Source organism: Artemia franciscana, chromosome 17 (genome assembly GCF_032884065.1).
Source record: "Artemia franciscana chromosome 17, ASM3288406v1, whole genome shotgun sequence".
NCBI classification, from domain to species: Eukaryota; Metazoa; Arthropoda; class Branchiopoda; order Anostraca; family Artemiidae; genus Artemia; species Artemia franciscana.
In genome coordinates, this window is record NC_088879.1 from 22,953,540 (window position 1) to 22,979,149 (window position 25,610).

General features: G+C 35.7%; 2 protein-coding genes across 9 annotated transcripts in view; one reads left to right on the forward strand and one right to left on the reverse strand.

The window, feature by feature from the left end:
- The window catches only part of LOC136038018 (DET1 homolog), a 35,933-nt gene extending 32,805 nt beyond the window's left edge, over positions 1-3,128 (forward strand). For 4 of the 5 annotated variants that reach the window (XM_065720950.1, XM_065720951.1, XM_065720952.1 and 1 more), the window contains one exon: positions 2,288-3,128. In XM_065720950.1, the coding sequence (XP_065577022.1) occupies positions 2,288-2,471 (184 nt within the window). In that variant the 3' untranslated portion in view covers positions 2,472-3,128. The remainder of the gene's footprint in view (positions 1-2,287) is intronic. The other variant, XR_010620107.1, reaches the window with a different exon arrangement.
- A 1,108-nt stretch (positions 3,129-4,236) lies between these two features.
- LOC136038019 (cAMP-regulated phosphoprotein 19-like) lies at positions 4,237-25,610 on the reverse strand. 4 transcript variants are annotated; one of them, XM_065720954.1, is made up of 4 exons: positions 25,489-25,610; positions 17,362-17,491; positions 9,950-10,066; positions 4,237-6,070 (listed from the first exon to the last, which is right to left on the reverse strand). In XM_065720954.1, the coding sequence occupies exons 2-4, from the start codon at positions 17,434-17,436 to the stop codon at positions 5,879-5,881; spliced, it is 384 nt and encodes a 127-aa protein (XP_065577026.1). In that variant the 5' UTR covers positions 17,437-17,491; positions 25,489-25,610; the 3' UTR covers positions 4,237-5,878. The 4 variants fall into 4 exon arrangements, with proteins under 4 accessions (XP_065577026.1, XP_065577028.1, XP_065577027.1 ...); XM_065720956.1 differs by having other exon boundaries at positions 17,362-17,488; positions 25,489-25,563; XM_065720955.1 differs by having other exon boundaries at positions 25,453-25,554.

Sequence of the window (25,610 nt, forward strand, 5' to 3'; positions counted from 1 at the left end):
GTTTCTCTGGCTTGGCCCCAACTTTCGGAAATAATTTTTTCAAGGGGCTTTCTTAGTAGATATAGTGATCGTTCTTTGGTTCGTGGGCAATCTTTTTTTTATGAGAATTTCTCCTTTAGGGATCATATTAGTCAATTTCAAATGAAGATTTCCAGGAATCTGAGGATTCTTAGAAAACTCAAACACATTTTTCAAACATATCCGGTTGATATCTCTAGTCTAAATTCGAATTTTGTTTTGCTTATATGCATGCCATGGCACTTTGCTCCAGGTTGGGTTTCAGCTGATTGGAATTTTTCCTTTTTAGTGTGTTTCTGTCTTTTGTTTCTTTCTCCATGCATTCCTGGCCACAGAGCCTTGGGGGGGGGGGGGGATATTTGATGTTTCGTTTTTTGCTTTTTTGTTGTTTAACAAAATATTATCTTAGTAGTAGCAGTGGTAAGAGTAGTAGTTAGCGCACTGCCTTTTCCTTAGGTCAACACTCATTTCCTTAGGTCATGCCCTGAAAGTTTCAACTTAATACTCTTAGCCGTTCTTAAGATGTTGCTGATACGTCCTTTTAACAATCTGCATTGTTTTAATTTAGTTCAACATTCCTCGAGAGTTTCACCTTAATACCCTTACCCTTAGTAGTATGCACGTAGTACCTTTTGGATAGTTCAACATCCCTCTCAACATGTCCTGAAAATATCAAGTTAATCCCCTAAGCCGTTTCTAAAATATTGCTCATACGCTCTTTTGACAACCTGCATGCACATAATATGTTTCGATTGTGTTTGACATTCCTCTCTTAAGCTCCGCAATTTATATATGAAGATATAAGCTTAGAACGATGCCAGTCATACGACTGTTTCTTGTGTTGAGCACTTAGGTTTTGACTTTAGTCATTACCACGGTTCTGAGTTCATAGTTTCAGTAGCCACTTTATGAAATGCCGAAGCCTCGTGCGACGTAAAGTTGTCGAGTATCTTTTTCACAGGATAAACCTTGTTCTTACGGATGATTCTAAGGAGTATATAATCCACGAAGCAAGATATTTTACCCGTCTAAAAGGAATACTTCAATTCACTGCCTCTGCACACACAAAACACAGAAAGCCGTTCTAGGTCGTTTCCTAATAAATGCTAGTTATACTTTAAGCTAGCTTGAAATATTCTGCCCTTCTTCTAGCCTGACTTCAGTTGCGGAATAATTCACGGTAACGAATAATCCACCTTACTAGCCTACACCATTGACTATATAACTTGTATTTTACACATTGCTACCACCAGGGGCACCGCAGTCATTCACTTTTCTCATCTGACATTTATATGTTCAGTAAATTTCTGAGATCTTGAATGCTATGTACTAGATGTTAAGATTTCATGATTTAGTGAAAACTTGTGATTTACTTACAGTCCCTATAAGGAGTTTCTAAAGACTTCTACGACCAAAATACCTGCCAGGTTACGAGCTTTTATTAGAGATGGGGTGGTATTTATTGCGCTAAAGTTTTTGAGACCATCCTTGGGATTCTTCATGCGTAAAAAAAAAAAAAAAAAAAATGAAAAGCACATAATGGAGTGCCAAGATACCATTTTGACTTCTCAACTTATGCAGTTGAGAAAATTAAAAAGAGGATTCGGTATGGGTCCAGCTTTGGCAATCATTCGGAGGTAAAAGTATCAACAATTTTTGGCGTTTGACAAGTCTTTATGCTTGGGCTGTGGAGAATGTTCCAAAGTCAATTTCATACTGTATTATAATTAAATACAATAGAACGAATTGAGAATTCTTTGGTAATTTAAAAATGAATTTTAGAGTGGCGACATGTGCTTAAAATAGGAAATGTATTCAATGACAATTCCTTTTGATTTTGTTATTAATTCTTGTTTTCAGTAAATATATCTGGGAATATACACCGTTAAGAGTCAGCGAACAGCAAGGACATTATCGCAAAAGTTTGAGAAGTTGACTAGGTCAGAATGGCTTCTGAAACACCAGATTGTTACCTTACTATTTCTGCTACTAATTTCGGTTCATTCAGCTGTAGGAGAAAACGGTTGGACAATTGTCTACAAAAGAGTTGGAACTGAGAAAGATTTTGGATTTTGATTTTTAGTCCAGCACCGAATTCTTTCACTGATCTTGTTTCAATGGTAGCATTTTTGTTATATTTTCGTGTGCTCAAAATTTTACAGCGATTGCATTACATTGATAATTTGCCATTTGAGTCACAATGTATGATAGTACTAATTTTCCTATTTCTGGAAAGTCAAGACTAATTTGACCCAAAAATATTTTTCAGGTTCTACGGCCGTGATTCTGCGTTATATAAATTCAGCATTACAACAGGATTGCCAGATCAGCAACCAATCCCCTCTGCAAGGCGTCTAGTCGCTTTCATTTTCCATCCGACAGATCCTTTTGTGATTACAGTTCAAAGAACTAACGCAGAATATGTTGTAAACTTCCATACACGCGGTGTATAACTATACCTTAATTTAATGTGATATTCTTATGCGTAGCCTGATGTGATATTAGGTTGCAGTTTGTGTGTACCCACTTAAACTGAAATTCTTCGAAGCAGATTTGACTAAATCCATTCGTCTTTGTTATTGTTGCTGAGATCTTTACATTGGAGCACTTGATTCGCTACGTTCGTAGTATATCTCTTTAAATAAGTGTTAGACGATGGTTGTGACTCGGGATGATTTCAGCAAGGCAAAAAATATCTTCATATGACGAATATTTGTTGGCTTTTTTGGATCAAAATTGCAAGAGTTTCTTTTTCTGGTATGCCAAGTAGTATTTATAATATTAAAAGAAAAAAACAAACGAAGTCAGATAGGTTAATTTATCTGACATAAATGCAAAGTTCCATGAATCTGCTTTAATCTTAATTACACAAGAAAATAAGTTACTTTACACATTCCAAGAAGGAGAGAAGATTTCTAGTGATGTTCTCCCTAAACCCTTAATTTTTCTCCATCAGTGAAGTGACGGGTTAATAGTAAGAATGAAAGTAAGGTTTGTATTATTTCTAAGAGTTACGTCATTTAATGTCATTAAGCCCAACTCGCTTCATAGTTTCTGCTAACTATTTTATATTTTGTTCTGGGAAATACAGTTTTAATACTTTCTTTGAATTTTTCAGCGCTGAACGATTTTTGATTTAAGTATTCATAGAGAAGGCTTAGCTCCTATACTCACTGCCTACACGGGAGGTTCATGAAACCTCCAAAAGTACAAAAACGATTGCGAGAACCTGCAAGGATAATCCTTTACAGAATAGACCCTTTCCTTAGTTCGATTGCCCCCCCCCACTGCTAAAACGTAATCCTGACCATGCCCAATACAGAACTTAAGAGGATATCAGAATCAGCAGCATTTTTACTTGTGGAAAATCTAATTAGGTGAAATTTCTGCATTCTATTCTGGAGATAATTCTCGTTGATCTGTTATGTCAAGTGCCTTGATTAGATTTAAAACGACCAGCGTTGCCAGCTCTGTGGCTCTACCCATCCTGAACCCAACTAGATTTGGATGTAATAAGTCATTGCCTTTCCAGATGATCAGAAGTGCTTGCATTTATAAGCTTCTCTTGAACATGTGATATTTGGACGATTTGAGAATACGTGACAGTTGTACACAGCTTAACATTATTATTGTTGCTGATGATGAAAAGAGTGACATATCTTACAATGAACTGTTCCTGTAACTCACAATTTCCTTGAGTTAATCGGGTATTTTTTTTGCGGCACTGAGCCTTTTTTTGTATTGACCAAATTACATAATAAATAATTTTCTAAACTGGACGCCGGGGAGCAGGGCTCGATGTGTCGGCCATAAAATAGAGATAACTTTAATAAAAGCCAAAGGTAAACCATTATATAGTCCAATAGATAGGGCTTCTTCCCAAGAGTTTTAAAATTGTTCACTCGCTCAAAAGGTTGCTAACTACTACTCTTGGCCGTTTTTTATTTAAAATTAAACTTTCCGAATCTACGACTTCCAACTCCTTTCAAACTATCATATTCATTTCATCTGGTTTGACACCAATTGGAGCAATTCTACTGATGCAGTTCTTGTCATACACACATCTTTGCTGCACTCGGAAGCAGCTCCAATTGCTATGGTCGGAGGTGACATAGATTTGATACCAATTAAAATTAATTATTTTGCAATCAGAAAAGGCTTACTTTGTACTGGCAAGCTACACGACATGATTAGCGGATAAACATGAAAAAACAGGCATACAAAGCTAAATTTTTATTAATATAGTCATACATACATAATATATAAAACATGACCTTACTATTAACTGTTACAAGCTCCGAAGATTTGACATAAGGAAACCCGATTTTTTCAGTCCTAGTATCTTGAGTAATAACCGTGAGCGCCGAAGTTTGGAATTCCAGAGGCTTGAATACAGTTGAAAGAAGTTGGAATTCCGGTGGTTTCAACCTTCGGAGTTTCAAAGTAAAAGATTGCAGAGACAGATACACCTGCCCCCGTGCTTCACTCAAAGGGCAAAGCAAACGAGCATTCTGGGCTATTCAGTTTATTCTTGACACGTTATTGTCCTACTCGGGAAGCCAGAGCAGCACTTTTCGTATAGCTTAGAGGAAATTTTAGAATAATCATTTATATCACTCTTTTTAAATAGTTGACAATATGCTTATAATATTGGGCACGAAGCTCAACAGTGCAATCTCTAGAGTACAGCAGGATAAAAAAACAAAGAAACTAAGATCTGATTAAAGTGACTACTCCCAGTTCTTTCCAGAACTATAAAAGCTTGGCATTAGTTTTGATACGCTCTAAAATTTACTCGGTGTTTAAATCAGCATGTTAAGTATGTATTTATAAGTACTTGCATACTTGCAGTACAGGCTAAAAGATATACTACTCCAGAGCAAACTAAATCATTAATTTTTCATTATAATTCATGACGATATTTCTGTTCTTATTAATCATCTTGATTTCTACGCCAAGGTAGGGGTCTCTGGACTGTAGTCCAGATAAACCCCCAAAGAACATACTTCTGGATGCAAAGCTATGATAAAAAAGAGAGCTGTACTGTGTTGTCTTATATTTTGATATTTTGGATTCTTTTCGGTAAAAAAGGGAAGTTGCACATGTTCAATTCGAAGATATTCAATAGTCAGTCGCGTGGAGTTTGATCGAGATTCTAGTAATGCAACATACACAAAAAATAGTAAATTCTAGAAAAGGCCAAAATAGATAGTATGTATCTGCCGATCTTGAAAACAGTATTGAAGTATGCTCAGCTGATACCAAAAGTATGTTCAGTTTATGAGGAAAGTCAATGCCCATTGCCCACTTATCTCATTACAGGGGTCTAAAATTCGATTTCGTACTTTTTGACATCAAAGCTTTTTTGGCAAGCTACCATCACAAGAGGATTTTTACCTCCCAAATATTGATGCATTATTGATTTTAGGGTTACTGGTGACAGGATTTGAAGCAAAAAAGAAACCAATTAAAATAAAGGAAACGCAAATAAAGAAGGAAAAAATAACTTAGAAAGCAACAGTATGATGCTTAGAATACATTTTGCAAGGATTCGTAATACTCTTACCGTTCATTTTTTATAAGACCTCCATGCAATATTTTTTCAAGATTTAAATATTTAATTTGTGAAGGAAAAATAGCCCCAAAGGAATACCATTAAAAGTACTGCCCTCTATGATGCACATTGCAAAATGGTCTTCTATTTTTTCTAATTCTATGACTAATTCAATAAATAAGAGCAACTAGGACAAATGTTCCATCTCAACTATACCTTTATGCAGTTGCCATGGCTCTAACATTTCAAAAATTCAAGTCACCACAATATACACAAAACACATTTAAGTCACGCTTTAGCGCCATCTTATTCATTGTTTGTGATAGGTGGTACGGATCTTTTGCTTGTAAGAATGGAAGTTTTTCTTGATGGTATCGATTCTGGAGTAGGTATTGTGTCACCAGTCGGTTGTTGAAGAGCTGGCTGAAATTTGGGGGCAGTTGTGGTGGGGCCTCTTTGACGAGCCATGTTGTAATCCCCGGAATCAAAATATTTTTGCTAAAAAAATAAAGTCAAACACATTGAATACCAAGCGAAATCTTAGAAAGCAGCAAATCAAAATAGTATATCTTTCAAATTAGACAATTGGATCTTTATGTTTGTACATACTGCCAGGGCCGTATCCAAGATTTTTTTTGGGGAGGGGTACAGATAAAAAAAAACTTTAAAAACGCATCAAAAATCCGTTTATATTCATTTTTTACGAGTCCGACAAACATTTCGCGGGGGGGGGGGGGGGTCAAGCCCCCTAAACCCACCCGCCTGGATACGGCCTTGCATGCTGCTCTTACCGAAAAGCACATAAAAAACCTACGCTTGTTTATAGGACGAAATTTGTTACCACAAAGGGAAAATCAACAAGGACAAAAAATCCTTGTCTACTTGACGATTACAACCTCATCTTAAAAAACGTAAAACTTAAATCCACTACACTGCATAAAATATTTCGTTTCATCAGCTTTGTCTCAAACGCTTTAGTGTCTCCCATGTTCTTGACAGATATATTATTTCTCACACAACGCAAGTTTTGACACTGAGCCGGAACCAATGTCCCAACCCACGCATATCATCGCGCCCAAAACAAACGGGTAAATGTCAAAAACCCATAATTAGGGACAGATAAAACGTTTTTTATGTTACCTCCAAGAATTTTTTTGTTCAAGGATTTAAACCAAAAATTTGAAAAACGCAAAGGGCATAACAAAAAATGTGGAATTAATTTCGTTAATTTATAATTGGGGGGGGGGGGGGCTACATCCCGCACCTAATTATCACCGGCATGCACGGCCAACTATCCTCACAAGTCTGCAAATCTTCGGAGGATATATGTATCTGCAAATACGACCACCAAACCGGTTGAAAATTCAGTTGGATAATAGTTTCTCAATTAGATTCAAGTTGCTACGTTAGTCTTGGGCAGGAAGATTTGCACCACGACAGGTTTTCACATACGTTAAATGTTTCTAAACACCTTTTCCTTTTTACAAAAGCTCTGTGCTTTTTGCTGGCTTTGGCATGGTACTTCGTCCCCCCTGAAGTTCCTTTCCATATTGTAAGTGAGGTGAAAATACTAGGTGTCACTTTCTCGCGTGATTGCACCTTTACTACCTATATTAACAGTGTGACCCGTAAAGCAAATGCATCTCTGCAAACCCTTCCAAAAATGCGTCGCTTCGGGTGCAAAGCCCACAGTTCTCTACGGACATACCTGTGCTACGTACGCACTATACTTGAACACGGATGTCCCGTCTGGGCCCCGTCAGTATTAAGAACCACCTATTTAATGCAGGAACTGGAGTCAGTCCAAAAACGGACAACCAGGATTCCCTACCACGGTGCCCTAGCAACCCTTGAACTCCAAAGTTTGGAACTTAGTTTAGGTGACCTTATCCTGAGGTTTAGCAAAATGCTGCTGTCGAACCCTACTCACCGTGATATTTTACTCCCAGAAGCCCTGAAAGTCAGCCGTACGAGACAGAAACTTTAACTTGTGCCTGTGCGTGCTCGGACGAACCGCTACCAGAATTCTTTCGTCCCTTTTTTATACGTCAATATATAATAGTGCATAATAACATGTCTTGTATTTCGACATCAAATTAGCCATTTGAGCTACGAGCTCAACGTTGAGCTACGTTTAAATAAACCTTTCTTTTTATCTCTCTCTCATTCCCTTCTGGAAAAGGGAACAACTTCCTTTTCCGCTTGTTCAACACTTGGTAATCTTGCACAAAACCAAATGATGAGTCATTGAAACGAAAAAACGTATAATCTATTTTTATTTTGGCAGTTCCATCCAGAATCCATGGGACAAGCTATTTTCAGATTCCGTAATTTTAATCATTTCAGTAAGATAATTATAGTAATACATTAAAAATACTATTTGCTTCATTCTACGGTTTATTTACAAGGTATTATGCAGGCAAATAATATCAGCAGACAATGTATCATACCATTAGCGATAATAACAATAAAAATGTATCAAAATTTACAGAATGACTCTAGAATTTATTGTGCATTGGTTCAAAAAGTAGAGATATCTAGAGTCATATCACTGTTATCAACTTAGCAGTGTTTAAAAAACTACAACAATAAAAACAATAATTTGTTTCTACCCTCTTCACAAATAAATACAAGTGCTATTATACAAGAATGCTAATTTTATGTAGCTGTGAATTTCTGAACCTTAGCAAATCTCACAGAGGTAAAAAATCATAAATTGAAAAAGCAAGAAATAAGCAGATAGGGAGTTAGTGAATTATACAAAGAACATTTATCTAATAAATATCTGAGGCCCCTGGCCCCAAAAAGAATCTTATCTATGAGACATGATGGCATTCAAGCTTTTCTCCGTAAAAAACGAAAACACCCAAACCAAATTACGGCAGGAAAAGTACAAAACGAGAGAGAAAAAAAAGTATAATTCAACAAAACTTCAGCATAAGAGATAAGAAAATGAAAATCTGATGAATCAATACAACTAGACCACGGATGCAATTCAGAAAAAATGAACAACTTTTTCTTTACACTTTTTGAACCTAATCGCTAGTTAATCCACTTTCATAGTAATGTATACAACAAAAATATGTATTTCTTAGTGATATAAGTGTTCCTGACCCATAGGGGAAAGAAAAGAAAAAAAAATACAATATCTGAAGAACTATCTATAGATTCCAAGGTATTCAGTGTTGATAAAAAACCCAACAAACTTGCAAACCGGTTTATTAAAAAATATATGAGGCGCCTTCCTGGGCAATTCTTATCAAACTAGTCTTTCCTAGTTTTTCCTTGATAGCTAGAATAACAAGAATTCGCGCATTCTTCATATCGCACCAAAAGGTAGCCCCAGATAAGTTAAGTGCGGAATTCAAAACGGAGCCCAGTTGTATACTCCAGTAAATCGTGAGTGTTCTATATAGGGTATACCAGTGGATACTGAAGACTTATGAATATTTTGAACCTCAGTAAAAAAAACTCTATGAGTCATACTTTAGTTTGAAAAGAACAGAGAAAATTTACTTCTTCAATGTGATTCAAAACTTTTGCTTCTATACCAACATTACAATTTTTTTAGTATAATGGTGCTGCAGCATTGTGGTTAAATATCTGATATACTGCTTCTAACCTCCAAGAAAGTCTGTGTTTCTACACAAACTGGTAGTATCTTATTTAACTGAATCCAATGATGGTCCCCTTACTTTTATATAGAGCTCGTTCCGCATAGAAAGTGATCATCAAATAATGCTAATTTTCCCCGAACAATGAAATCAGTATAGCCGGCACTGCAGCGAACACCTCTGGATACCTCAAATCTGGCGGACATCAATTTAGACATATCGAGATAGAGAGACTAGTCTTGACCCACTCCACTTTTAAATTTTGGATATGTTCAGTTATATTGTTGATGGCAAAAATAGTCAAAGCTGACATGGAATTTAATCAATTTTTCCTTCAGTGGACTTATACACAGCTTACAGTGAAGAAAACTTAATTTGCTCACGTTTGCAAAAAATTTCAATATTGAGAGGGCGAGCATAAAAGGACTCTTCCTTGATGAAAGAGAGCAAAAATGGAAACACAGAAGTAATTTTCAGTAATAATATTTCCATTACTCTGCACTGAGAAGTCATTCGGACCAACCTCAAGAAAAGGATTTGCCCCTAACTATGTGCAGGTGTGGAATCACTCAGTTTTTTTCTTTAAATCTTGTTCAATACTTTTTACTTACTAACTCTCAATATCAAACCATTGCAGTTGCACAGATCATGTTCAAAAGATTGCTTGATTTCTGCTTTGAATCAAATGGCAGTATTATTAGCAATATTTCTAGAAAGAAATGGTTATTTAGCTAATGATATTTAAAGCTATATGCTGACTTACTCCTTTAGCTAATCTCTTTTGAAGGAATGCGGAATGACCAACAGGTCTGTTAGGAAGTTGTGGCAACTTAGCTTTCAATTTTTCTTCTTCTCTCTGGAGGACTTCTTTCGGGTCAACCTATGAAAAAAAAAATCATTCTAAGGTCTAAGTACATTCTAAGAACTAAAGTATTTTAGTGTGTCAAATTCTATGATAGTTGTGCAAGAAACAAAAAGAGAAAGGGAGAGAGAGAGGGGGGGGGAGGGATAGAGAGAGTCTGATCTGAAATGTACTGACTCCTCTTTTTTTTAACGATGTTCCCAAAAAAGTGACTTTAGTTATTTCACAACTAGAAAAAAGTGACAACGAAGGGGCACTCAGAGCACAGTAAGATGAACGACACAGCTACCAGATACTACCTTATGATCATCATTGTTCTCTAAAATCCCGTGAGCTTACGGAAAAGAAGACTAGAACACTTATTTTCTTCAATAGATTTAATTGCTCATACAAAAAGGCAGCTTTATTGAAAGCACAACTTCAATTATGGCACCAGGAACAAAAAACCTGTGTAAAGTAAAGCTTGTGACTGTTTGCGAACAGGAATAATACGTACGATTAGCATCCAGGAGTAGGTGTAACGAATTACAGGTAGAATTAAACTTAAAAAGTAGATAATTACAGGTAGAAAAATAACTTTTAAACAGGTAGATAACTAACCGTTATCACTTCTTAGGATTTTTGAGCGCTAAGTTCTGAATTCATTTTCAAACAAGTACGTCCATGGGTTCGGCATCATCTGGCCTTTCCATTTACTTAAAACGAGCTTTTAATCCTGCTTCCAGCATGCTTTGAGCCAGACCAATATTCAAATAGTCCTTTTCTTTTACTAATTTTTTCAGATGTTCTCCTGTCTCTCTCAGAAGAGTAGCACCGACTTCTTTCTTCTATTCAACCATCTCTTTTTTTTCATGAATTTCTGACTCCAGCTGCGCTATTTTCTACTTCCTCTGAATTATTTCCATAAATATTTTTAAAATAAGTTTAGCCTTTTCTTTTTTCCGAAGCTTTTCTTTATCTGACTCATCCTGTTTTCGTCCAATAACCTAACTCTAGCTGATCTGGCCTCGTATGTTCTCATAATTGTGAAGAACCTCAGCAACAAAAGCTTTAGCACTTAGGGTCTGCTCTTCTGTACGGGCTTCCCTGCTACTCATCAACTGAGCTGACCGAGAAAATCCTCGCTCGACTTCTGCCTGCTCTAACTACTCGAGCCAAAGCATGATATTTCACATCATATGTTAATGTCTTAAGTTCTAAGATCTGGTGCCAATAGTTATCAATTCATGAACTGTTTGTGGGTGCTGATACAGGTTCTGACTGTAATAATAACCATTCTCCAAGGACTTTCTCAATGTTCGTCTCAAACAGAGGTTCACTTGAGATGTAAAGCATATCATTTCAAACCCAACGGCTGGGAATCTGGCTTGGGAAGGCCAAAGCAGCAAAGACTTCAGAAAAACTCATTGTTCACATGGCATTTCACCAACAAATATAGTAGAGCAGCTTTGATATGCTTCCTAACACGCAGGATTCGCTCGCTACATAAAGCTTGCTCCAGATATACTTCTGCAGTACTGCCTATGCCTTCAAATCCGATGACGAGGCTATGACCGACATCATCAACAAATACGATTTGACCGAGAAGAACTATACACAAGCGTCCCAACACGAAATTCCACAAACGAATCAATGGCTCTTGTTGTTCAAACAGTCCAGTAAATTCAATGAAGGTATTTGCATATTTCACAAAAAACTCGACTTAAGCTTTCCTTGTTGGCTTTCTGAGCCAAATGAGTTTTCAGATGCTTAGGATTTGAAATAAGGTACTTTAAAGTCTTTTCTTTGGAAAGAATTCCAAGAAATATTCAACCAGAGCAGGGAATTGCTTGATCAAGTAGCTTCTCCAGTGGTGTGCCACCTCGTGAAGACATGCTTTACGAGCTTATGTCGTCAAACTTTAACTTTTAGCTGACGCCTAAGATCGTTTCAACAAGCTGCCCATTCACTGAAAAATGGTAGACAGCAATGATCATATCAGAAAATTCCTCCTGGAGCTCCTGTAGTCCTTTTTGGGACGCAGTATGCATTGAGTGGATATTGCAAGTACCAATTTCTAAAATACTTCATGAATACCGCTTTTTCCCTTCCGAGTCAACCATTGACCAGACTTTCCTATTAACAACAAGACCATCGCGCGCAAGTGCCAAGAATCTCAACCACTTGAGGAGCTTCTTGCTCAGACCCTCGCTGATAGCAGACCCCAGATAATATGTTCTAAGCAGCCGAGAAATAACTAGTGTTTGCTCCTTTGACCAGAACCGGACTCTTACTGGAGCTCTTTGACCCTAACGTTGTTTGTGGTCTCATTATATTCCAGCAAAAAGTCGGACTTCTCGATATCTTCAACTGAAATTTTCCTAAAATAAGGGTAAATAACCTGTCAACGAGCATGCCTTTTTCTGGCATTTCAAGAGAAGTATTCCAGGAAAGCACCGTGGAACGTAGTTTGAAAGCTGTAACAACATCGCACGAAGGAGCAGCAAAAAGCTCGCTATGATTTTCAAAACCCATGTTTTTTCTGTCCTTGAAACTACATCCCTCTAGCAGAACATCTCAAACTTATTCTCTGCTATAGTTCCAGCTTATAACTCGTTTTGATTTGAAGTTGAAGCATTGAGTCTGAGTCGACGCGGGTTTGGCATAGTAGATACTTGTGTTCTTTACACCTGCATGTTAAAGAAGAGCTTGAAATCTTTTTTGGCAGCAGAGTTTCTTTTTGCATATTTTTTCAGAAAAATGAACTGTCACCATCCCTATTCTCGGCAAACGACCCTTGCACTTACCGTCATTTTCATCTTGCCTACCATATCAATTTCCTCAAAATTTCATCTTACCAATCACTCACTGTAACCTGAAAAAGAACAGTTGGTAGGATGTTTTAGGAAAGCCTTCTCACCAACTTACATATTAACGCAAATAAGTAATCATGGTTACAGTGGTATCTGCAGCCTAGTAAAAGAGCGAACCTCGGCCCAGCACTTGTAATTCTGTGCCCCTATGGGGTGGGGGTTAGAGTCATGGTGCTTTTGATCATTTGGTCTAGGCCAGGGTTTGTGGCATGAGCCTGTAAACTTGGCCAAAGTCGACGCAGCTGTAAATATCTACCTGGATAAATTCGGAAAGGCAACAATTAGGGGTACGACGCATAGGATGGCTTCCCCCAGCCATCCATTGCATTTCTTGCCTGAGGGCATAGTCGAGGGTCAGAATCGCCAGCATGATATTTCAAGGTTAAAACCGCAATCCTTACCTTTTTCTCTACATAGTACCCAAAACTAAAAGCCCCTTTAGAAAGAAAAAAAACTTTCTTGTGCGTGTAAAAAAAAACAAAACAAAAAAACTGCAGCAACCCAGGAATGAACGCTTTATACTTTATACAATCAAACAGTGATTTGTAATCTTGAAATCTTTCGGGAGGACCTTGCTAAGGAGAAAGCATTCGCCTCAAGAATGCGAGAATCCGAGCATAAATCCTTTGCACTTCACTTTTTGTCTGTGCAGGCATTAGCAATTCCCGACTGAATTATATAGAAAATTTGGAAAGTATATTATGATCTCTTCTTTCTCTTTTTCATTTCCTGCAACAACATCCTACTAAATTTACGAAAACTGACGGTATAGAGAAAATTATGCACCATTTCTGTTGGCCTGCCATGTATTCTCTCGTTCTTCCATTCTAATGTTTTAGAGCTATCAAAGAAAACTAAAATAAAAAATAACCAAAAATTGATAGAAAAAACAATGTTTCTGTTATGAAAGTAAAGAGCAAAGTTGAAACTTTAATGAACAATTATTATAACCCGTCAATCCATGCCGTCCTAAATAGACTTGCTCTTTACTGAAAGCGAAAAAAAGTAAATGATCGAGGGTTGTTATATCAATAAAAAAAAAAAAAAAAAAAAAAAAAAAAAAAAAAAAAAAAAAAAAAAAAACAGCGCCTTAGTTGCCAATAGTTATCATCAATTTTCCTTCCTGAGCCTATGGAGCATATGCAACCGGTAAATTCACCAGCGGAATACTGGAAGTCTAAAGAGGGATCACCAGCGGAATGAAAAAAAGTCTAAAGAGGGATTTTCTAATAGTTGCTAGGAGGTTGCTGGAGCATGTCCAGAATTTTCATACGTAGGGAGGAGGGGGATGACCTATCAAATTTTTCTTCGTGGGAGGTGTACCAAAATATTCTTCCATGAACTTTTTTAACAGCCTTGAGTATACCTGTAATTTTTTATACTGATTTGTAAGTTGAAGATTTTTTTTTTTTGGAGGGGGGGGGGGTTAAACCCGGTATCCCCCTTCCCCTCCCTAGATACAGCCCTGGCTACTATTGTTTGAAACTTAATCACAAAAGAATTGCATCAATTGGATCTTGCTGTGCATGCAATTGACCTAGTTTCTAAATGCCAATTTGCCTTTTTGGTTTCAATAAGTCCTAGTCAATCTAGCAAGGGCATGGATTACGGGGTTATAGTTTTTGCTCGTTTGAGTTTCGCCTTTGCTCTTTACTTTCATCACAAAAAGAGTATTTTTGGTTAATTTTTATTTTACTTTTTCTAGATAGCTCCAAAACATCATGGTTGCAGTGGTAGTTGCAGCCTAGTAAAGAGCAAACAACAAGATGCAGCCGCAGTTACTATTATTTTAAACTTATTCACAAAAGCATTGCATCGATTGGATCTTGCTGTGCATGCAATTGACCTAGTTTATAAATACCTATTTGCCTTTTTGGTTTCTGTAAGTCCTAGTCAATCTTACAACGGCATGGATTAAGGGGTTATAATTTTTGCTCGTTTGAGTTTCAACTTTGCTCTTGACTTTCATCAAAAAGAGTATTTTTCTATTAATTTTTTTTTTTTACTTTTTCAAGATCTAGATTCAAGCTCTAAAACATCACGGTTGCAGAGGCAGCCGCAACCTAGTAAAGAGCGAAAAACAGGCCACAGTAATCAAAGTTGAAAAACACGTTTAGAAAAAACTGCCTAGTAAAAAAAAAAAAATTCGACCTGACGCTATTCAGAAATGGTAACTATTATTTCTGTTCGCCTGAAAAGTAAAAGTTTACTGCGAAAAGCAATTTATGGTGATATCGAAAAAAGCCTGAAACCCGTCGAAAATGGTGTCAGATCATAATGAAAATCGTACCATTGGAATTAGCATAGTCGACAACCTTTTACAGAGAAATTACAGTCCCGAACATTGAACGACAAGGAAAATCACTTTTTTGCATGGGCTACAAAGATACTTCATGGCTCATTTAAAAGCTATTTCTCACATCTACGTGCTATTTATAAATTACACCATCTACTAAGTGCCATATGGCAAAAAACGGTACTTTCTGTACCGTTTCTAAAGGGTAGGGCTAGCGGGCTACGAAAACATCGTAGACAGATGTTTAATAGCTCACATAACATCTTTTTCTCCTATCTACGCTTTCCCTGTAAATTCCACCATCTGCAAATGCCACTAAAATGGCACCATTTGAGCCATTTACCAAGTGGCAAGGCTGGGGCTAGCAGGCTGCCAGAACTTCTTAGAGAGATGTTTAATTGCTCATTTGAAAGCTATTGCTCATATATACGTGCTTTCTATCAGTTCTACCATCCTTAAGTACCATACAGCACCAAAAACGGCACTTCTGGGGCCATTTCTTAAGTGGAAAAGCGTGTAAACATAAAACGGAACCATTGTAATAATTGTGGTTTAAAACCCTTAACTGGAGATATAGAAGAGCCCTTTCTTTATACTCCCCCTCCAAGCCCCCTTAGTAAGTCTAATTAGTCGGTTGGGCGAATTCAATATGAACTCTTTAACACGGTCAGCCGACGTTGAAGCTCGCAAAATGATTTTTAAAATATCAAATGTTCTTAAGAGGAAGAGATTCATAGAATAGAAAATAATTCAATCTCGAAATTCCAAATGACTATTCCTCGACGCCCCCTCCCTTCCTCCTGCTTGCAAAAGTTCAGCTTCACCAAACGTAATTTAATGCTCTTACTTTTTATAATGGAAACCTTTAATAGCTCTAAGTTACAAATGTATTTGCTGAATAAGGTCCTATAACTATGCTTTTAGTGATCACATAACTCAGTCTTTGGTAAGTTACAAAATTATGGAACTGCAAGAACAAATATATTGAATTCGTTCATCATCTGCCGTAGTTCAGTTACTAGCGCCTTAGACTTAGAATCAGAATGGCAAGAGTTAAGTTCCGAAATCCTGCTTTTTTTTCAATTATGGTTTTGTGCCTTATATTTGGCTATTTTTCAGCTAATTCACTATTTGTATAAATTTTTTTTGTGAATTATGAAATGTTCTGTAAACTACTTTTGGTACAAATTACGCCCCGAGTTCCAACCCCTTGCCACTTAGGGGATGGAGAAGCGTAGGCAAAGATCCTGCAACTACTCAAAGTGTACCTTCAAAGAAGGATTGCTTATTGTTATATTTATTTATTCATATCATTTCATTTTTTTTACTATTTAACAGACAGAATAAAACTATTTGTAATGTATATAGAGATATCATAGCGCGAAAAACCTATTTTCATTTTTTTTTCCTGTGATATTTTCCTAGTTGTCAGGTTGCTATCCCACACCAGTATTCCTAAAGTTTAGTTAATGTTTATCAGGGGGGGGAGGAGTTGGGAGATGCTTAGTGAAATAAGTTAGACATTACCAACATTTTGCTTAGGTTTTGAAAACCTTAAAAATCTTCTTTAGAAAAATAGTTACTCTTTCCTAACTGTTCAGGTTGCAATTCTAAAAATAGGATAGTTTGAACACAAATCAAGATTGTTATTTCGCATATTCTATAGGTGGGGGGAGGGGAAGTCCTTTAAACAAAATTTGGGGAGGCTAGCTCCTAAATTTAATTTCCCTTAGTAAATGTAAATTTATGGCTTAACGTTTTTTCTAAGATCAATAAACAGAAGAGAGAAAACATTTTTTATTCTTTTCTGTTCAGTAATAAATAGTAATAAGTCTTATAACTTCAGCTAAATAAGTCGCATAAATATTCTTGGTTCTCCAAGCTTAAAATAGAAGCTAAACCTGTTGCCTAGGTTCTGTTGTTACTACTAAGAATTTGTGATATTTTGAGTGCAAAATATTAAATGTACTAGTTCCATGCTTGGTATTTCAATTTTAAGTTAGATTTGTCCATGCAAATGAATAAAAACTGGTTTTTACAGTTGCGTATCAATTTGTCTCAATGTATTTTTCATTTTTTTCAAAAATGTTGTTTTTTTTCATCTAAAATATAGACACATTGATTACGTTAGTTAGAATGTACAATAAACAAGTAGACAAAATTACCTTCTCTTCAGATGTGTTTTCTTCAACAGCTTGAGAGGCTGATGATGCAGTGACTGTTGGTGTTCCTTCACTCATGTTTTGATTTCAACTATATTACTCTCAATAATACCAAAGTAAATATAGGAAACTACTGGAAAATAAAATAGTATACACATAACTCTTGTAATAAATTTACAATAATAGTAGAATCATCACATTTTTCTTTAATAACTCATAATTGCAAAATTTATTAGCCAAATTACTACATAAATGTGAAGAGTTGGGATACAATTGTAATAGTAGCATCTTTTATGTCTGGGAAGTATGATATAGGGAAATCAAGAGGTACCATTATTTTGTTTACTTGAGAGAATGAATTCAGCCAAGATTACATTCTATTCAAACCGGTATTATGAACTAAGCTTACTCTTGATGATAACTACGTGCACAAAAGAGTCTGATCTTCTATCCACTGGAGGAGCTTTTTGCTATAAAAAAAAAAAAAAAAAAAAAAAAAAAAAAAAAAAAAAAAAAAAAAAAAAAAAAAAATCTAATCTTTCAAAGTGAACCTGACAAAAGCAGAAAAGATACATCTCCTTCTGTCAAGTTCAGTTTCGACTATCTTTTCTCCATTTGTCAAGAACACTTCAAAAGGTTAGATTTTTTTTTTTTTTTTTTTTTTTTTTTTTTTTTAGCACTGAGGATGACTTGGCAGAGGTCCTTGTCGAAATATCAGGTTGTTTTTCGTCTTCATATTTTGCTAACTCGGTTTCTCATCTATTTGATTTTATTTTTCAGTTATTATATACTTTCCTTTCTTGGTTTCATACATCAAGGCATTCCCGATTTGCTATAGAATTGAGAACAGTACTTCCAAACTTGAAAGCTTGCTAAATATTCTGTCTCCTTTAGCCAATAATACAGGAGCAGTTGTTGTCATCTAGAATTTTTTGCTCTAATGGAGGAGAATTTTTCACTTTTTTGTAATAGCAAAAGCAACCTATAATATCCTGTCAATGCTTACTCTTAGACACTGTATGTGAAACAACTTGATTTTAATTCCCTGTGTATCAGGTTCAATTATTTCACTCGAGTTCAGATTTGACTAAGCGACAATTTCTGCTTTTATACCTCTGACAGTCTTTTCTATTTCCTGAGAAAAGGACTACAGTTAATAATTGCATTTTCTGAGAATAAAATTCCTTGAATATCAAGTGAGGGATAGATAAACTACCACAAATATAAATCTTGCTTGACTAGAGCATTGTCTTTAGTTGTGGCTGAAATTAGTTTCTTAATATAAAAACTTGAAGGAGCATAAATTATTACATAAGGCGGAGGGAGGCTGCCCCTTCTTAAATCTTTGCTCTTATGACAAAATCTAAAAAAAAATTACATTTCTCATTCAAATTCAAAGGACCTTATGCATGAGCAGTCTTTTTTACAGAATTTTGACAAAAAGTCTAAATTTAGTACAAAAAGCAAAGGTTAAGGAAGGCACCTCCTCTAATATATGGAATATGTCCTGTTTGGTTGAAGTTATAATGTTGATTCCTACTTTCACTTGAAAAGCTGCTTTTTTTCATTAATTAATTTCTATAAGCACCAGTCAGGAAAAGACAGCAGTCATTCAGAAAGAGAGCTTATTATTTAAGAATTAACGACGCTTCTTGACTACTAAGGTCCCCGCGTTGGCCCTGCAGTGCATTCCTGCAGCGTGATTCGATCTCTGGGTCCTGTAAGAGAGCTTATAATTTATGCTGTGTGAATTTTTGAATCAAATATGGCCAAAAAAGCCACTTTGGAGTTAAAACATATATCATTATATTAGGTCAGAATGCAAAACCAAATGAGTTGAATATTCCAAGTGAGGATGATGAGGACTTATAAGAAGACATGACTTTAATGGACTTAAACTTTAAAGGTGAGGATGACAAGGCTACCCTCATAAACACGAGGAGGGAAACATATATGTGAATTACACCATAATTAACAGAAGTGGATGGAAAAGGATATTAGACATGGGGTAACATGGCTTTGCTGTGATGCCTATTTGCACCCAGGTGTGCAAAAAGTTCCAAAGCTGCTGGTAGCAGAATTCCAAAAGCTGCCAACACTTCAGCAGCACAACTTGCGTTTTGACAGCTTTCCTTGGAGCAAAAAGTGTTTTTATATGTAAAATTTGCAGAAAAGTAAAAAATGTAACTTAGTATAGCTTGGAGTAGGAAATATCAATAGTTTTCTAAATCACAATTAACAATATAATTTAATTCAGTGTCAACCCACATACTAGCCATAAATATCATACTCTATGATTTTATATGTACCATTTAATCAAAAGTACTGAACCATATTTACTCTAATACTGCTAATAGAGTGTAGTATTCAAGGACTGAAGTATACTGTAAATAGCCTACTGCTGTTACTTTATGGATGGAGTTGTACAATCTAATGCTATTGGTACCCTAAAATTAATACATATTCAACTGCATGCTTGATGCACATTCATCACTATACTACAATGTTAACTGGCAGCCTAGCAGTCACATGCATTATGAATCTGTGCTATTAGTTTTGTCCTAATCTAATCCCCAAAATAAACAGAGAATTGCTGCTAGATTGCAGTGTGGCTGGTTTCGGCTACTAATCTTCCATGTTCTAACTTTCCCATTGCCTGCTTTAGCTACATGTCCACCTTGATAGATACAAGCCCTTTTAAGATTCTTTCAACTGAAGAATAAAGAGTTCTGAGAAAATTCGGCTATTTGTCCAGGAATTGGACAAATATTCGCTTTCAGTTGAGGAGAAATGGAGTAAGAAAAGGCTTGTCCATAAGGACGAAGAATAACAACAACTAAAAAGTAAATTTTCACATAGCCACATTGAAGCTCAATGATCTTTTAGTTTGCACAGGTTTGAAAAAACAGCAGTTTGAGAAGAGATACATCTCTTCTTGCAGAGAAGAGTTAAATAAATCTTGTGAGAAGAGATTTTTCAGAAGAGATACATCACCTGGTAAAAAACAAAACAAAAAAACATCAAAACAAAAACAGCTCGTTTTTGTTTCTAGATGTTCTTTTTTAGAGTTTTGGTTCCTGTTCAGTTTAATTACTCACAGTTCAATACCATTACCACAAACTGTTTGATCAATCATCAAACACAGATATCAGGTAGCAGAGTAAGAAATAAAGACAAACTGTTCATTAAAAAAAGAGTCTGAAAATAAAATAAAACTTTACAAGAAAACAATCTGGAAATAATGATCGAATTTTTACTGTCAGATATAATATACAAATTTATGAATCATTTTTTGGGGTTGCTTTTGTTTTAATTACCTATTCCTTGAATTTGAATATAATCTATAACTTAATTTTTTTTCATTCAGCAGGGCAGAGGCTGCAATTTTACAGTAAGATGATTATATTTAGGAACTTTTGAATGGCAAATTCGCTTCCACCACAATTTTGTTTTATTCTATTATTTTTACCTTAGGATTAGCCTTCATATAGGGTTAAAAATTGCTCAAGCATTAGAAGTTTTGGAGGTAGGCCTAGGTATTTAAAAAATGTCAATCCTAATTTGACCAGAATATGCATTCCGTAAAATTTCATTCACTTACTTAATAGCTTTTAAAGACCATAAAAAGATCTTAGACTGCAGTTGGACTACTCAATCAAGCATAGATGCCCACCAAAATATTGCAAGGGGAGGGCATTAGAGTGTCAAGGGTGAAAGGAGGAGGGGGGAATATGTTTGGAGATGAAAAGTTATATGCAAAATAAAATTCTCAAGGAAAAAAAGAATAGTACTTAAATTTTCCATACCAAATGAAGCAAAATTCCCCAAAAATTTTAAATGTTGAATATTTTTGGCAGAAAGATCAATTCCTTTAATCAATATTTATGTATTACACCACCAACACTCAAGAAGTGAAGTTAGGTTAATCCTAATGATAAATATCAAAACATGATGAAAAAATAATACTTTACCAACATGTTTGAGCTATGAATTTGCATATTTAGGGGATGAGGGTGACCTGACCTAAACTAACCTAGCCCCCACCCCCCTAATATGCCAATATACAGCCCAAATTACATAATTCCAATATATTCTGTCATCTGTCACTTGTTTTCCACTGAACACAAGCTAATCGTTTTTTAATACAGACAGATCAAACCGGTTTGTTCTTCAGTTTTACACAGCATAAACTTGAGTGTTGGCGGTATAATACATAAGTACCCTTAAATCTATCACGTATTCAATTATTATGTATTGAGGATTAATATATTATGCCCAAAACATAGAGTAAAAAAAAGACTCGAACTTAATTGCAGAAAATGAGAGAAAAAACATTTTTCTCTTATTTTCTCCAATCCCGGGATGATATAATCCCCAGATGCCCCTGGGACATGGGCTGAAAGTTATGCAAGTTTTCCCATTGTTTGTATATAAGGTTGGTTATTTGGAAAATGGTGTATAATTGATCCTGAGTCTTCAAAAAAGCTAAGAGTATTAAGGTGAAACTTTCAGAAAGGTTGAAGGGGATGTTGAACAAAATAGAAACACACTACATGCAGGATGCTTGTCAAAAGAGCTTAAAAGCAATATCTAAGGAATAGCTGAGGGCGTTCAGTTGAAACTTTCATGGCATGTTGAATAGTGGTCAGGGAGCATCACCTCCCCTCTCTTTTACCCTTTTTGATGACCATCCTTAACAGTGATCGAAATTTTGAAAAGATATTTTGTTCAAAACAGGCAAAAGGTATGACAAATAGGCAAAGACAGAAGATCTTACATTCCTTACCCTATGGAAAGGAATGTAAATGATACAATTTAATTTAATTCTCACTTCACCCCTGCAAGTTGAAGTTTACCTCTATGTTGTAAAGTTTTTTCAACGAATCTCTGTAAATTGAAACCCTTGCATTCAGGTTGCAACAAGTCAGTGAATCACAGAATTGCCCATTATATGATACTTTATTGGAGAGTACATATTCTTTACATTGACAGTGTGCACAGTTTTGAGTAAAAATGCTTTAAAGGGGTAAAGTCTCTGTATTGCTAAATACAATTAAAACAAAAAGATGTGGATGAATAATGAGGCATTTTCCTCTTGGTTGACAAAATTTGGTAAAACTACAGGCAAAAAGAAGAGCAAAATTCTGTTATTTGTGGACAATTGCACAGCACACATTCCCACTCCTTAATGTTTTAATATAAATTGTTGCTGGGCAACACAACATCTAAATCACAGCCACAAGAGCCAAGAATAATAAAAAAAAAGTTTAAGGTACTCTACAGAACTGAAGTGTTCAGAAAATATATTTCTGACATTGAAGACAGAAGGGTGAGCACTGTCAACTTCTTAGAGGCCATGTGATTTTCCCAAAAATGTTGGGACTGCATAGTGAACAAAACAACAGCCAACAGTTTTACATTGTGTTGTTTCAAACTTCCAGAACATAGGCCAAAAGTGAAACAGAGAAGAAGAACAAAATTTAAGAAGCACAATTAGAACTGGAACCAAATGTTAAAATTGAGGTTGAGTGGAATGAGGTAATGATGCAGTGATCATCAAACAAGATACTAACATTTGAAGAATTCTCACTTGTCAACAAGGAGGTAGCAGTAGCTGGCACACTAACTGATAAAAAAGTTGTAGAATGCCTAGCCATATATGAGGATGCTCCTTCTGAAGACAAAAATGACAAAGATGAGCTGGTAGACATTGTACCTAAAGAAGCCAAAGCTGCTGTTTGTACTTTATGTATATCTTTAGAAAAAAAAGTTATGTATAAGGTAATGTTTTCTCATCACTTGTTTTAATTAAAAAATGAGTGGCACACCTGTTGACAATAGTCTTGGAAAAAGAGAATTATGGAATTCAAACACAGTGAAGTTAATATAAGCATTGTACTAGTTTAATCCATTTGTATATGTGTTTTTTTTTCAAAATATATATAGTATTTTTATTAATACTATTGTTAATAGGCAGCTCTGTAAAAATAGGCAAAGTCTTCCTTGAGACATTTTACAAGCTGTTAGAGGATAAAATGATAGGTGGTGTGAGCACATTAAAATAAGAAGCACAGAGTCATGGATAAGATATAAAAGAAAAAGAAATAGAGCAACTTGGCTTCTTTGGTCAAATTGTGAGTTGCTTGAATCTTCTATCATTACATCAGCTAAAAAGTTGCCCAAACAGGTTTTAGAAATATATAAGAAGAAACCAAACTTCACAGTCTCTATCTTTAACTTCATTCACTTACCCAGAAACACAGACAAATATGGACAATGATAATAAAAAAGCTCAACATTTTAATAACTTTTTAAATTTGTTTTTACATAACCCCACTCTGAAACTTCTACTGACCAGACTTTTCCAACCAATTTCACAAAAGATTCAATGATTCTGATTTTAATGATCAACAAGTTTTGGAGGTCTTGAAGCCCCTTGACACAACTAAATCACCAGACATTCATGGATTTTCAAACCATATGATCCATGAACTTGCAATAGTACTCACTGAATCATTAACATATTTGTATAATCTGTACAGTCTGGCATCTGGTACTTGCCCTTTGGCATGGAAAAAACCAATAATCAAACCCCTGTATCAAAGCAGCACAAAAACACAATTCAAAAACTATAGGCCAATATTAAAACACATCAGTTTTTTCCAGAATTATGGAAAAATAATCGTGAAGAGAATACAAAATTATTTTGAATCAAATCTTCTTTGGCATCCATCTCAACACAGTTTCTGCAAAAAGTGCATACAGAGCTTTTGGAAGCAGTAACTGACTTCTATAGAATGGCAGATGAAGGTCTTATGTTTGATTACATTTATATAAATTTTTATACGGTGTTTTTACGGTGTTTTTAAGGTGTTAATTTTTATAAGGTGTCTTATTTTACTTCAAAGTGTGAGGTATATCACCTTGGTGCCCAAGCATTGAATTGGATTGGTGATTACCTAACAAGCAGGACACAGTAAGTGATTGTGGGCAAAGCTATGTCCTCTGCTGAGATGGTTTTAAGTGGCATTCCATAAGGTAGATGTCTTGGTTTTGCCTTTTCAACAATAACTTGCCTCTTATTGTCTGCCTTTCCATGGTTAAAATGTTTTCACATGATATAAAGCTTTACTGCTCCTTGACAAATTCAGATGAAGCTTCATTGCTTAAAGAACTTGGATGCAATGTGCAATTGGTGTAATTTCAACTCTATGTTTGTCAACAAAAATAAGTGCAGTGTTGTCCATTACTTTTGCAAAGTAACTCAAAGTTCAATATTATCTTGCTGGCCATTTAATTCTACCTGTTGAAAATGTCTTTGACCTTGGTGTTCATTTTGATTCTAGTCTTAGGTTTGAATGTAACTGTGGACAATTCTTTTTTATTTGTTGGAGTCTAGTAACTGGTCCTTCAGTTGGGGGGCTCTGAAGGTTGGGTAGTAGACAACAATGAGTTGGGGAATTTGAACAATACAAGCAGAAGATCTACTTTGCAAAATTTCACTTTTATAGCACACTTTCACTTTTTATAACTTTCACTGTGTATCTCTGCAACTCAAACTTATATTTGGTTTATCTCTGTAACTTCTCATAGTTTATAAGTGGTCATGAAATTCCTGTGTTGATTTAAAATCACTTTTCAGTGAACAGGCAGTGCAGCAGCAGAGTACACATGGCACTTGGATAATAAATCACATTAGTCTAGTTTTAATTGAAAAAGAAACCCCTCAGTGCTAACCTATTGTACCCTCTGGCATTGTGCACCCCTAGGCATGGACCTGTTGGTAAATATGAGTCTGATGCCCCAACCTAGCACTGACAAAAAAACATTCTGTAGGAAAGTCAAAAGGTCCAATAACTATGCCTCTGTGGATACCAAGCCCCCACAGGAATGCCTGTGCAAACAGATTTATCATTGGAAAACAGAGAACGTTTCATCCTGAGTGTGTCCGAAAAACTAAGAGTGTTAAGATATAATTTATCCAGTCCTAAGTTAACTATTGACCAAGGCTACATTCTACTTGAATATGCTATTTACTGCATCATAGGCTATCCTTTGACTGGACACTACATTCTAAATAACATTTGGAATTACCAATTGAGTCAGCTGGCTGATAATACTTTTTAATACCTGGAAAAGACTTGGAAATTCAAAATCTGCTGTTGTCCAGTTTAATTGGTTTAAGCAGTGTTATATGGGCTTCCACTCTCAAATCTTAAAATTTGGGGATAAATCTTGAAAATTCGGGGACT

What these genes read in the sequence shown, in the direction of transcription:
- LOC136038019 (XM_065720954.1), bottom strand. Translation starts at nt 17,436, where the DNA reads ATGAGTGAAGGAACACCAACAGTCACTGCATCATCAGCCTCTCAAGCT. An exon ending in AAAACACATCTGAAGAGAAG is followed by an intron (nt 10,067 to 17,361) that starts GTAATTTTGTCT and finishes TTTTTTTCATAG; the next exon opens with GTTGACCCGAAAGAAGTCCT. An exon ending in AAAAGAGATTAGCTAAAGGA is followed by an intron (nt 6,071 to 9,949) that starts GTAAGTCAGCAT and finishes TTATTTTTTTAG; the next exon opens with CAAAAATATTTTGATTCCGG.